The sequence below is a fragment of the Gopherus flavomarginatus genome, chromosome 19 (genome assembly GCF_025201925.1).
Source record: "Gopherus flavomarginatus isolate rGopFla2 chromosome 19, rGopFla2.mat.asm, whole genome shotgun sequence".
Classification (NCBI taxonomy): domain Eukaryota; kingdom Metazoa; phylum Chordata; order Testudines; family Testudinidae; genus Gopherus; species Gopherus flavomarginatus.
This window is the reverse complement of record NC_066635.1, coordinates 24,232,540-24,247,361: the sequence shown is the minus strand read 5'-3', so window position 1 is coordinate 24,247,361 and position 14,822 is coordinate 24,232,540. Positions and strand designations below refer to the sequence as shown.

The window sequence follows — 14,822 nt, the reverse complement described above, 5'->3', positions numbered from 1 at the left end:
ATTTTTAACATCTACACTCCTACCTTCTATAGGGAGACCTTAAATCATATTCTAATTTTCTTTATTCTGAATTATTCTCATCCTCTCTCTCTTCCTTCCCCCCCCCCCCGCCCCCCATTTCAGCCTCTGCAAACAAATAAAGCAAACTAAGTGCTCAAACCAATGTCAGTCAGATGGACTGACTGCCAGGGCTTATAGTCTCCATGGCAACTTGCTCAGTTTCCCTCAGTTCCAGCAATGTGTTTCCACTAAGTGAGCTACAGTGGATGTTCTTACTGGAAACTGGAGTTAGACAACTAACAAGACACAAACATTTATAAAATAAACTTGATAAAAATGTTGCTAATATTTTCCCAATGGAATTATCCCTAGATTTTTACTTTCCTTCCACCAAAAATATATTTTTATTTTATAAATACATATTTTAATACAGACAATCCAATCTGATTTATGCAAAATAGTCACATTCAGATAGGTATTCTCAGTGTAGCATTAAAGTAAAAGCAGACATTACAGTAGGCATTAGCACAGTGATTCTAGGGAAGTGTTTACTAAATCATATACATGGATCTACAAATATACAGTACCATCTGTTTAGACTATGCTGTGATTCAGAAGATAATGCATCTGGCATTTCATGCCCAGCATATCACTCTTGTGTTTGCAAGTCGATATATAGCTGTCAGAGAATTTAAGTATAAATCTGATTTTAAAACATTTATGTAAACTTCACTAATACTTACATTTGGGGTTTAGAAAAACAATTGCTAACAGAAGCTATGAGCTAAGGTTTTCATTTAACAGAAGAACATTTAAAGCTGTCAGGACTTTACAGTTCTTAGCCCCAGTTAACCAAAATCTACCATGTAGTTTCTCATTTGTTCCACTTCTGTTTCTTTCAAGTGGTAGCATTGGTTCCTACCCCCAAGCATTCACAATCTAAGAGGGTAGTTTAATAGACACACACACACCCTTCAACATTGTCTTTTATAATAGTACAGGGTGTTCAAACTTTACAACCAATGGCAGCACTGGCCACTTCCCTGAGCCCAAGGGTTGCATTTAACTGGCACAAGATGGAGCATGTTGCACTTGTTTTCTTCTTTAACAAAGGTTTGACCCATGGAGACCAGGTTCTGACGCACAGTGCTCCATCCTTGATGCAAGTGAGTAGGCAGTCTGGATTAAGATGAAGCATTGCATGTTGGGACTTTTAGCCTGTATCTCTATATTAAAGATATGTGCAGTTGCAGGTTGCACTTTTGCTACCCTGTATGATCATTTTCATTGTGAGCCAAATGGCTGACAGACAAGCCAAGCAGTTCCATCTTACTGATCTGCTCATACAAGACTTTATTACAAAAGATTGCGAGCAAGAACATTAACATAACATCTTATTTTTAATCTTGAAATGAAGAGACTACCTACATTTAATCAGACTTAAAAATCCTCCCCAATCCACGATGATAATGGCATAGTCAACTAATGCACAAACCATCTCACTGCATAAAGGACATGTACTATATCTGCGGGAATCTTTTCTCTTTATGATCATTGGTCCAAAGCCAGAGCATGTAAAATGTATTGGTCTTAAAAGCATTTGTCCTGTTCCAATGATATCTTTCTAATAGAACAATCTGTGAAATATTAGACCATAATTTAATTTAACACCTATACTGTAAGTTATTTTTGCTGTTGAATAAACTATTTGAAAACCTCCCTATATTTCCAAGGAACTTAAATTATAAAGACCTAGAAAAGAGATGAAGGCCAATATTTTGTCCACTTACAATAACTAAATTGAGACATAATTTATTTCCTTATTAAAGAAGAGTTACGTCAGTGGAGGTCTGACTAGATGATTATGAGGGTCCCTTCTGGCCTTAAAGTCTATGAATGTTAGCAACAGCAGAAACTCCAAAAGCATCAAACTTCACTTAAGCAAACCACAGTGGAGGTAAAATATTAACATGTTCCCAGAGAGTACTATGGGGTTTACAAAGTTAATTCAACAAATAATAAAAGACACGATAAATATATTAGTAATAAGGAATATCTAATCTCTAAAAGTTGGTCATCTTGATTACACTCTCACTCTTATCTCACTTCAGTTCCAACATTTAATAGCCAGTGGCTTACAAATCAACAACATTAGAGATAATCCTTTATACCTTTGCAAACGAGGGTTCCAGACTCTCAAATGATACTGGCATACATGGAATTCTTGAGACAGTGGCTATTAAAATCATATGTGGGGCTGGGGAAGAGGGTAACTAGAACACCCCAATTTTAAGATGTACTGTCTTGGCTTGACCTGCTGGGTATAAAGTGAATGCAATACCCCTCTGGAAAGCTAGGATTTCAAAGCCTGAACACAAAGGTAAACCCAGCATGGATTAATATTCAATAGAGTAACAGCTACATAGAAAGTAACTAAGAGCCTTCTGGGAACAATAAATGAAAAATGTTTTTAATTGCAGTTCTACCTTTTGCCAAAAATAAGGTACCAATTTTAAAAAGAAGTCATAGGCCGGATTCTAGAAGGGTGCCAAGTGCTTTTAATTCCCATTCAAACCAATGGTAGTTGAAGGCATCTTATAAGCATTTGGTTTTAAAATGGTCTCTTATCGGCAGTTTCTTTCATGTGTAACTCTGCTCCTTCATATCTCAAAAAAGTGACCCATCTTAAGATCAGAGGAAACATTAGAAGTTTGTTACAAAATAAGCCCCAGAAGAAGGAAAAAATTAATTTCCTCATGAAATGGCACTAGAACTATGAATATATTGGAAAAGCTCCTATGAGATTTTTCCTGTGTATTTCACAGATATCATGTGCAATGGATGTAGCATCAATATTACACAGCATATTTCTGCATGAGCAGCCAGGGTAGAAATGGAACCTGTCCATTATCCAAGGCCTTTCTTTTTCTTTTTTTATTAATCTTAGATTATTTAAAAGTTGGAAACAATTTATGGCAGCATACAGCTCTCTAGGTGAAAAATTGTTTGCAACTACAGAATGACAGTTACAGTGGACTGTAAAATTCTGTCTTCATAACACTTCTAGAGAAAGCTTCATACTGGTCTCAAGAGTTCAGAAATGCATCACAGGCTGTCTTGTAATATTAGCACTTTGACAGTTTTTTTCCACATTTGATTTTTTAAAAAGAATAATTTATAAAGCAGCCACTGAAAAAACAAAGCCAAAAGATGATCTAGTAATTTACTCCATTAAATGGTTGAAAATTTCTCTCTTGTTTTAAAGGATATCAGCATTTTTATTTCTAGGACTGGGCAAACTAACTAGCTGTTAAACATATCTACATAAATCATGATTGGATTTGTTTTCTAGCCTGAAAATATAACCCTCTCCCCCCTTCCAGAATATGGATTGTGATCACAGTTTGCCAAACTAGTCCCAGAATCCGGTCATGAATATTTCATTCTTTTTTATGCTTAACCTCCCACTTGCAATAAAATTCAATGTACCAAGAAGCTCACTTTGTAACTAATTGCACTTCTGGGAATGAAGTACCTTTTCTCCAGCTTCTTGTTCCTATAAAGGCAGGCAACCCCCACAGCATATTTTGTTTAGCCACTTCCTATTTCAAAAGATATCATCTCTTTAATCCTATAATCAACTAACACTTCAAAGGAATCTTTAAAAACAGTAACAAGAGGTAGCACAGAAAGCGTAAAACGGAGCTGGGGACTAATGAATTTGAGTGTTTCCCAAATGACTTGTTACATCATCACATACCAAGAGGATCCTTGAGATGACAACCCAACAAATGAAAAGATGGGCTAACAGATGACATGGAACTGACACCACTCTCACAGCAACGGACTGAGAAGTTACAAGATGGTGACATTTTAACTCACTGCTCCTGGAATGTGTTTGTCTGGCAGTGCTGGGCAGGCACACGTGCTGTATGTAGCTGTTATTATTAAGCACAAAAGAGGTTAATACAGACAATGAATGAGTGATGGAAGATATTAGTACACGGGAAAGTACATGGAGTAATGGCTAAACACTCTACTGTCTCCACATAATGTATTTTCTTATATATTTAAACATATTGACTATTTCAAAAGCTGTTCAATATTCCCATGAGGTTGGAAAGTCTCTTGATTTGCAAGACAGTTTAACAGCCCTGATACAAAAAGAAAAAAAAAATTAACTGGTCCATTTTTTGTAAACTATTTTTCATTTTCTGATGATTCGTTGTGCTATGATACATGGCTGACCAGACTACTATAAAAATAATTGGGAAAACTCCTTGTAACCATTTTAAAATATATAAGTCAGCCCTAGGCTGATTTTGCAGTTAGATACAGTACAAAAAAGTAATGATGACAGGTCTCATCTGGGTAGTATTTGCTGTTTTGTTATAGCAGTGAACTGTGTACACATACTTTGGCTACAGTTAATTTAAAAAAAATAATCTGTGTTGTGTCCTAACCTGCTGCAGTTGCCTCAGAGAACAATCAACTGCCAAACATAAAAAACAAGCCAACCAAGTTCAAATAGTGAAGGCCTCCCTTTTCAGATGACGGATGGCTACAACTGGAATGGTTTGCAATTTTCTTGGTTGATTAGGCAGTGACTGGAGGAAAGGTGTTAGTAACAACTGGAAATGGTATTTTAAAAAATTATTACAATCACACTTGTCTGAGGCTAACATATAATGTTCCATTTAACTCACAGAATTAGACATGAAGACAATGTATTTATAGAAACAGCTATAAACTGCAAAGCTTAATTTTTCTGATATCAGTGAACCAAATTTTTTGAGTGAGGGTTTCATGACCATAAGTCAGCTGCAAATAAAAGGAAGAAAGCTTTCATCCTTTGCTTCTGTTCATTTTGGACCTTTTCACTGATTTTCATCTATTCTAATGTACAATACAGCAGATTCTCTCTGTGATTTATTAGCTTGCCTTTGCCTCTCCCCTCCACTTCCCTGCTCTCAAGAGCAGCATACTATGCGAAACTTGTGCAAAACAGTTCTTAAACTCCTTATGCAGGACTGGACGTGCAGCCATCATTTTGGATAACATCTGTTATACACTGACCGTAGATGCACAGTGTCAAACGTATGGTCTCTGAGGAATTAATAGCTGGTCCAAAAAATTCTGGACAAAAGAAAAAACAAACACACTTGACCATAAAATGCTTCAATTCAGACACAAAAGAAAAAGCAGAAAGTCCATTCACTCTAATCACTTTGGACAAACTAAACTACTTTCCTCTGACAACCCTCCTGAAGCATCTTGTCTCGCTACACTTCTTTATACAGGCAGCTAAAGAAGAAATTAGATTCAGGGAAGAAAAGCTTACACCAGGTATAGGCTGAACATTAACTGCCTGATAATGCCAAGCTAAACTAAAAACATATCTACTTCTTGACTGGATGATTCAGCAAAGAACACAGAAGCTGAAACGAAAGAGGACAACATTTGTGGGGACTTGCAAACCCTCAATACTAGGTTTCTAACAGAAACAGAAAAAAAGGGCAGTTGAAGACAGACCCGTTATTGAATTACTGTCCTTCAGTGTGAGTTTCATTGTTTCCAAGATATCTTACAGGAAATGTTATGTGGAGGTAAAACATGTGCTGAGTTATAGATTTAGAGAGGCTCTCTCTCTAAAATCACACTTACATTTTGCTTCTCAGGATGAAAGACAGACATTTTTAGGTGGATGTACAAATGAAGTTAGGATTAAAACTGTGCCCTTTGAAGCATTCATAAACAGAATCAGATAAAGATACGCATCTCTGTATTTGCATTAGACTTCTGCCTGTTCACAGGCTCTCCCACCCCACATTCTAAGAGACAGCAATTGTGCAAAGAGATGCTTAATAATGAAAAAATGGATCTGGAGAATTTGGGCAGAGAATTCCTGTACTGATATTAACTGGATAATATATCAAGCCATTTTTACACAGAGCTATTTAAAGAGCCTCAGACTCTGGTGACCAAAGATCACTCATTGGAGTGGAACTGTGTTTGGAGTTCTTGAAGGTCTGGGTTCTGCTTCAAAGCTCAGGGAAGATGAAAGACTTCAACAAGTTTAGTCATGAAACTCCTACTACAGCAAAGAGTCCTTGGTTCATGGACCTGTGCTCAGCTGACCTTGCAAGTCAGCTGCAGGAAGCTGGTAGAATCCCTGACAATTTCTACAGGAAAGGAAAGGCTAGCACAGCTCTGCTGTCCACTCAGCATTCATGGTCCTCCACTGTACGAATAATCTGCCTTGTTGTGCATCACCAGCTTGTTGTCTACAAAGTAGAAACTGTCCGACTGTGTCTCATAAGGGTGAAGGATCATCTCTCGAACTGCAAAAGAAGTTGCACATTGGTAAATTTTTGTTTCTACCTCACACAAATGATAGACTGTAAATCTGGTGTTTTCTTCAGCAGTTATACCAGGATGTGTAAAGATACAGTTTACACGGTTGTTCTGGTCACAACTAATGGCCATCCTGAAGGAAGTGACCATGAGAAATTGTACTGTCCAGGTACCTCCTCCCCGCCGGCCCACCATCTCCATAGTACCTAAGCACCTCATGCATAGGCCTCTGAGAAAAATCAAGGATTTGTTAAAGAAAGTTAACGGCAGTGATTTTCATAGTCAGCAAAAAAAGTCACTGCTGCATTCCTTTGTATAAAACTAGCCACTGAGTCCCTCATGAATTGCTGCAATTTATTCTGGCGGCTGCAAACTATTATCTCCCTCTCCCTCTTTCCAACTTGGTGCCCACCCATCTGCTTAGCTGGCTTACCTGCAGACCTGGCAGATGGTTTTCTGGAACATAAGCAGCCACAGCCTCAGTGGGGAGGTGAAGTGTACACCAGCCACCAAGTCCCCCCAAACTGCTGCAGTTTTCCCATCAGTAGACACTGGTCTCATGCTCAATGTGACTTGTAGTGCACAGCAGTACATCAGAACTGTAGTTTGGGGAGATTCAGTGGCTGGTATGTGTTCCCAGCTCCCCACTCAGGCTGCTCATGTTCCAAGCAGTGGCCTTGCATAAAACCAGCTACCAAGTGTGCAGCAGATGAGTCAGATTGGTGCCCACCCACCCACCAGGCGGAAGAAAGGGGAAAAAAAGTCTGCAACCACCAGAGTAAATCAAAGCAGTTTGAGGGAGGGAGGGGGAGGCAATTTAGCAGACTTTTACACAAGGCAGCACTGCTGCCCCTTCAACTGCTGCTCCACACACCATGAGCCATGCCAAGCACAAAACTGCATATGCAGAGGTTCCCTCTCTACTGTTGGAAAAAAATCATAGTACTGGACTACTTTAGTGATTTCTGCACAGTCCAGGAAATTGTATTTTCTCAGGGCCCTATTAATATGCATTAATGAGCTTCTCCATGCAACACTTCTGTGACATGGACAGTATCATCTCCATTTTACTAATGAGCAACTGAAGCACAAAAAAAGCGAAGTGATTTGCTCAAGAATCACACATGAAGTCTGTGACAGGGCAGGAAGTGAACCATGATCTCCTGGGTTCCAATCTAGTGCTTTAACCATAAAGCACTCCTTTCTAAGCACAAGGTTTAAAAGAGAGCTGGGAGTGAGGGGAGCAGAGGGGCGCTACGCTCAAAAAGTGACTAGGGACATGCCATTCTTACTCAGAATCTGCTTCCTGCGATTAGTCTGACACTCTGAAGTTGATACCATTGAACAGGCAATACAGAAATCTCTTCATATTAAGGTTCCACTTATAAACTGTTTAATAAATGATTGGTAGATGTTTTAATAAATGGGTAATCAATTATTAGTGTCCAATAGGTTGCTTATAATCACCTATAAATACTTTGAGCTGATGTGCTTATAACTACCTATATAACAAACTACTCAGGCCTGTTACATGCTTATAACATCTATTAATCATTTGGCCCTGCACAGGCTGTTTATAAGTGAAATTAATACAGTGTGACCAATACATCTATAGAAGAGTGAGCGCTCTCTCTATTGACCATTGTCCGCTACGGTAAATTCTGAGTGCAGAATCTTCTCTCTGAAGAAGAGGTAGAAAAAAAAATATAGCTAAGTTTTTGAGTCCTAGGTAGTTTGCAGAGCTGGCATTTAGGCAGAAAAACTCAAAACTTGGCACATTTGTCATGACTGTTGTTGAAAGAACAAACATAAGGTACACCACCACCACCACCACCCCCGATCATCAGCACAGAGTTAATCTTCTGCTGATAGCCAAGGCCCCAGGGACGTGGGCCAAATGATTTACATCTAATGTGCAACAATCTTGATTTCTGCAGCTCAGCTGCACTAAGTTATACAGCAATGTTAATTGATTACAAAATCACTTAGGTCTTCGCAATTTGATGGAAATAATTCTAACCACAAAATGAAATGTTGTAGCCACATCAATCCCACAATATTAGAGACACAAGATGGGTGAAGTAATATTTTTCATTGGACCAACTTCTATTGGTAAGAGACAAGCACAGCCATTTCAGCGGTGGTTGTACATCTGGCACAAGAATGTGACTTCTCTATTAACACAGATGCTTCCAAATGGTTTTTGTACTCTCCCATTCCCACTTAACAATAAACACATAGCTCCATTTGGGATGGAGCCCTCTGAAATACCTCCGTTTATCATCCCTCTCTGGCAACCCATTAACTGGGAGAACTTACTGAGATCCTCCGAGAGCTGTGGGAATTCATAGATGTGTTCACAAGTGTTTTTACTGCTGGGGATGCAGAACCCAAATTCAAAATCAAAGCTCTTGAGCAGCTGATCCCGGAAGTAGTGCCTCTCAATCATGCGGAAGTTATTAATGGGCTTGTCCCCTACTGTGAACTCTACCCTGCAATGGAGAAGAAAAGAAGATTGAAACAAGGAGTTTTGTTCCTGGCCAAAAGTTTCTGCTCACCACACACAACTGAGTCCTTTAAACAATGCTGAAAATCTTAAAGCAACTGCTCCTAAAACATGCTTGTATAAAGGCACACAATGTGATGCTACAAGTCAGCCAGGAAGCAAAGCAATCAGAATTACACAATGCACAACTATTTTTCCCACACAAAAGTGAAATACAAGTGTGAATTTCACCATTTAAAATCACCATCAGCGGAGGAAAAGCTGCTCAAACATACTGCATAAACAGCAGAGCATTCAGCATAGCTTCCTTGGTATAGGTAGATTTTTTCAAAAGCTGTTTTAATTAGGGCTGTCAAGCTTTAAAAAAATCAATTGCAATTAATCGCACTCAAACAATAATAGAATACTATTTATTTAAATATTTGTGGATGTTTTCTACATTTTCAAATATACTGATTTCAATTACAACACAGAATACAAAGTGTACAGTTTATTTTTTATAAGTATTTGCACTGTAAAAAAACCAAAGAAATAGTATCTCTCAATTCACCTAATATGAGTACTGTAGTGCAATCTCTTTATCATGAAAGTTGAACTTACAAATGTAGAATTATGTACAAAAAAAACTTGCATTCAAAAATAAAACAATGTAAAATTTTAGAGCCTGCAAGTCCACCCAGTCCTACTTCTTGTTCAGCCAATCACTCAGACAAACAAGTTTGTTTACATTTATGGAAGATAATGCTGCCGGCTTATTTACTATGTCACCTGAAAGTGAGAACAGGTGTTCTTGTGGCATTGTTGTAGTCACAAGATATTTACATGCCAAATGCACTAAAGATTCACGTGTCCCTTCATGCTTCAACCCCCCCAAATGAAAGTGAATATTTATTGCCTGAACAGAGTAGCAGGCAATAGGATGAAGAGGTTGGCATGAAACTTAGATTCTTTGTCCCAAACAGTAAGGATGTCAAGGTGCTTGTTTTAAGATTCTAGAGGGAGAAACCTTCACTTTGTTCCTAAACATTCTGCCTACAAGTTCTCATTCTTTAAAATTCAACCTCTGATTAGGATTTAATCAGACACCATAAGAGCAACAAAAATGCTGTTTGTCTTCTTTAAAAGTAGACTAATGCAAACCTCTTTTTAGGAATGGCCCTGCTCTGAAACTGAAAGTTTCTCAAATTCCAGTCTGACATGAATCCAAACTAGTGACTTTTACACACCTGAAAAATGGGATTGGTACTGAAACAGCAGCTGATATTTAATTAAAGTATTGTGGATGTAATACTGTAATACTGATGGGCATGAAGCACTTAATCTGCTGTACTAATTTATTTGTAAGTGAATGTGGAAAAAACAAGGAAAACAAAAGGATCAGACACAACCTGATCCAATATCCTGCAGGCAATCTCCGAGGAGAGCAGAAAGGGCCCTCCCACCCAACTAGAAGGGAAGGTGTGGGCATCTCAGCCAAATTGCACCTCTCTACCCACAACACTCCACCACAGATATATTGCTACCTATAAGGGAAGGACACGTTTAGAGCAAGCTAGGCTCACCTGGAATAAACAAACAAACAGATTCCCTGAACCAGTTTTTTTTTTCATTTTTCAGGATATGTCTCCTCCTCCCCCCACCCCCTCAATATATGCACATCTGCATTTTACAATTTAAAAGTCAGTGGCAATATTCTTGACAGAAAAATCTGTTTTATTGGTGCTGCACTTTAGCATCATTTATTGACATGCACCAGGTACTATCAGACACACCAAAGGTAATGCAATGGTACAAATTTTGATGTGCTTTAAGTGTTCACATTGTAATTCATGATTCCATTCACATCTGTGGAGTGATGCTGGGAAGGACGGAGGCTGCAGATCCCTCTTTCAAAATTTGAGCAAGTGGGACAGCAACTGCCAAGCCACACTTCTCCAAAGAGCAGCTGGGATACCTGTGTGTAGCCTGTTGGTTCTGCACCACCACATGAGATCCTAGCATTAGTCCCTTGGACCCCAGTTCTCGATACGGTACAAGCATTGGGCAGGTTGAATGTTCAAACCTCAAGGTGTTAGGAGATCCTCTTCACAATCAACAAAATGCCTCTACTAAACTGACTTAAGTTGCAAACCTATCTGGTACCTACAGCAAACTAAAGACACTTTCACTCCAACCAGTAAGTGTGCAACTGATTTCAGTACTGGAAAGAGCAGCACAATACCCCAGGTACTTACGTGGCTCCAACTTGCCGAAGTCTAAGGAAAGCTGGGGTGAACTGATAGCGTACAAACCGCCCGGCATTAGGGTCAACATCCTTTTTATCACCATGTTCACGTTCTGGAATGGCACAAATCAAATCATCATCATTGTGGACTGAGAAACGGGAACCTAAGGAGAGCACCTTTAACTGGTACCTTGAAGTCCCCCCTTCCCCCTCAGAGATCCTCCATTCCCAATACTGCCTATCTCCTCAGTTTGAAGGCCCAGCCAAAGACTGCATAAGATGTTTGTGGACAAGTCAGGCAAACTCAGGCACTGAGAAGTTAACTATCTGCAGAAAATGGCTAATGTTTACTTATCTACCAGGGGTCCTGCGCGGTGTATTGTCTGTAAAGAGCTTGGAAATCCTCAGGTGGAAGCTAATATACAAATACAGTATTACATCTCTACCCCAAACAGTTCCAATCACTGATGCTATGTCAGCTGATCTATTTGCTTGTTTGTATCCCTAATGAGCACGAATACTTCCAGAAAACTAAAGACAGATCTACCACCTGCCCGCTTCTTGAAGGAAATGTAGCGATAGAGATAGCACAGTCCTACTTTGCAGCAGCACTTTCTTTGTGAAGGAATCAAGTCAGTTGTGGCAGTAGAGAATGAGGTGGGCCTCTCTCTGGAGCTCCTCAACACATTCTCGTTATTTTATTTTGGTTCTTCAGAGCTGATTTTATCATGTGGCTATCACTGTCCACATGATAGCCACATGGGGCTGCAGTGTTGCTTCAGAGCCATAAAGTTTGGATCTTCAGCTTTGTCCTTCTCCTCATGCCATTCCACGGGGATAGCATCCCTAGCAGAAAGGGGTAACGCACACACTGGATTCCAGCTCTATAAACATATTCAAAGTAAATGTTTGCAGAAGAAGCTGGACAGTGGAGGCCAGGTCACTAGCTTCTCTCTCCCTCTATCTCAGGAGTTGGCTCACAAATGTAAGACAGCCATACAGTTTGTTATGACTGGCAACTTCCGCTCAATGGAGACTCACTGCTGGAATGGCAGGAGAGTTGAAGGCAAGGACGCAGGTGATTTAACAGTGGAAAGTAAGGCCCAGAACTGGAAGATCCACTGGTGCTGCAAGTGTGCTAGCAAAGAAACATATGGGCAGCTTGCACAGCACCTACCCTCACTATCCCTGGCTAGAGGCAGACATAAGCAGCCTATTACTTTCCATGTCATCAAATTCAGTAACATTTTGAGGGGTTGAAGGAGAATCAATAAACACACATAATGGGAGTTGACATGCAGAAAAGTCCAGAAACGCTACATTTCATAACTTCCATTTTCCTTCTAAGTGAGGCCTCTGGCACAGACTTGCCGTTATCTGCTGTTGATTTGGTCACTTACAGCGTTAAGACTGCCCTGCAGCAAAGCACAGCAAAGGGCCTGCCTGCTACTTGTGCACACCTCCCTCTATTCACTGGCTGCTGCGGAAACTGTTTACAGGTGACTTTCATTCTCCATCACTGCGCAGGCAAGAGCTTTACACTCGGGAAACAAGTTTAAATTATTTATATGACTGAAATATAAAGGATTTGTTCCTCAAATGTAAATGTTGATCTCAATCCCAGCTGCAAAGTCATGCTGCTACCCAGTTCAAAGTCCCAACTCTTGCACTTCTGCGTCAGTAAAGATTAGAAGGTTGGGAGTCACTATCCTGTCTCCTGGAGAAGATAAAAATGGCCACACTGGGTCAGACTAGTGGTCCACATGGAAGACAGGATGCTCGGCTAACAGTGACCAGTGCCAGATGCTTCAGAGGAAAAGAACAGAACATGGCAAATATTGAGTGATCCATCCCGTCATCCAGTCCCAGCTTGTGGCAGTCAGAGGTTTAGGAACATCTGGAGCATGGGCTGTGTCCCTGACTATCTTGGCTAATTGCCATTGATGAACCTATCCTCCATGAACATAAGTCTTTTTTGAACCCAGTTATACTTCTGACTGTGGGACACTGAACGAGCCATTTCAGCTTTGTGCTTCAGTTTCTCCATCTATAACATGAAGAAAACTCCATTTTATGTGCAAGGAGACAGAGGTTCAAAGGGACACTTAACTTAAAATATAAGACATACTTCTGTCTGGATTGTCAGCATCATTGATGGTTACAAGTAACACTGAAGATTTAACAGAGATTAAACAAACCCTATGTGTTTCAGTTTGCTTTCTTTGTGTCTTTGATAGCACTTCACATATACTCAGTTCCTCCTCTACAGACAGAGTCTCCCTTTGGAGAAGTGTCTCTTCCCTGCTGCTTCGTGAAAGACATTTTAAGCGATAGGAAAATAGGATTGTGAAACCACAGAAATTGGCTGGGGCACTGAGAAGCTGCTGTCAAATCTGAGACTACTGCTTCCAATGACACTAACCAGTTTCATCATGACCTCATACCGCTGCTCTCCCATTTATGTGCAGTATCCACCTGTTGCCTCTTGTCACATATAGTGAATTAAAAACACTGGGGAAGGGACTTGCTTTTTTATCACGTTCACATTGGCAAAATGGGCACTGATGCAGGCTAGTGCCTACAGCTGGGGAGGGCAAACTACAGCCTGCAGGCCAGATCCGGCCAGTCAGGGTGTTCAATCCAGCCCGCAGGATTGCCAGCTCGGTGGTGCAGCAGGGCTAAGGCAGGCTTACTGCCTGCCCTGGCCCCGCTTCTGGAAGTGGCTGGCACCATGTCCCTGTGGCCCCTGGCAGGGAGGAGGGCTCCGTGTGCTACCCTCACCTGCAGGCACCACCCCCCACAGCTCCCATTGGCTGGTAATGGGGAACCACAGCCAATGGGAGCTTTGGGGGTGGTACTCGCAGGCAAGGGCAGTGCACATGGCAGAGCCGTCTGCCGCTCCCTAACCCAGGAATCACTGCTGGACATGCTGCCCACTTCCAGGAGCAGTGTGGGGACCAAGGCAGGCAGGAAGCCTGCCTTAGCCTGGCTGTGCGCCGCTGCCACTCCGGAGCCGCTTGAGGAAAGCGACGCTGGGCCAGAGCCTGCACCCAAAGCCTTCCTGCACCTCAACCCCTCCCTTGAGCACCCTGCTGCACCCCAACCCCCTGCCCAACCCTCTGCCTCAGCCCTACATACAATTTCCCCACCCAGATGTGGTCCTTGGGCCAAAAAGTTTGCCCACCCCTGGCGCAGAGGCCCAACTTCGATAGGAAGATAATTTTTTTGAAGCGACTAGATTTCAGGTTGACAGTGTCCCTTTGCTATTTGGGAAATGCTTGCAGTGAAAGGGGCTGGAGAAAGGCAAAGGTTATTTCTTTAGAAGAAAGATGTGAAGTGGCATTTGTTTAATAGTGACAACATTCTCTGCACTCACCTGAGGCAGGTGGTTTGGTGATTTCAAACAGTACAGTGCCAGACTCCATGTCTCGGATTTTAAACCTGGTGAAATCTATCTTGTACACGTTTTCCTCAGGAGTGCACAAATAATCTGTGGAAGGAAAACAAATTCAGTAAGGAAAGGGTGTGTGGCTTTGGCTTGAACTTCAGCCTGCTCTCTGGGATCACAACCAACAGTGGGGGAGGCCAAATGCACCCCCAAGCCCCCTTTTCTTTAATACAGAACTGCAGCCTACAGAGGCTACAATTCCCAGCTTGCAGTGCTCCATGTTGATCCAAATGGAAAGATGAAAAGATGGAAAAATGCCTTCTCCCAAGACATGGAGGAGTCATTGCCAT

The 14,822-nt window shown here is 41.0% G+C and overlaps 1 protein-coding gene across 3 annotated transcripts in view; it reads right to left on the bottom strand.

Moving 5' to 3' along the window:
• Positions 1 to 921: 921 nt before the first annotated feature.
• The window catches only part of UNC119 (unc-119 lipid binding chaperone), a 42,949-nt gene continuing 29,048 nt past the window's right edge, over positions 922 to 14,822 (bottom strand). For 2 of the 3 annotated variants that reach the window (XM_050929091.1, XM_050929089.1), the window contains exons 2-5: positions 14,461 to 14,574; positions 11,095 to 11,197; positions 8,674 to 8,846; positions 922 to 6,341 (exon numbers count right to left, since the gene is read on the bottom strand). In XM_050929091.1, coding sequence (XP_050785048.1) covers positions 6,229 to 6,341; positions 8,674 to 8,846; positions 11,095 to 11,197; positions 14,461 to 14,509 — 438 coding nt within the window. In that variant the 5' untranslated portion in view covers positions 14,510 to 14,574 and the 3' untranslated portion in view covers positions 922 to 6,228. Of the gene's footprint in view, positions 6,342 to 7,181; positions 8,036 to 8,673; positions 8,847 to 11,094; positions 11,198 to 14,460; positions 14,575 to 14,822 lie in introns of those variants that run through there. The other variant, XM_050929090.1, reaches the window with a different exon arrangement.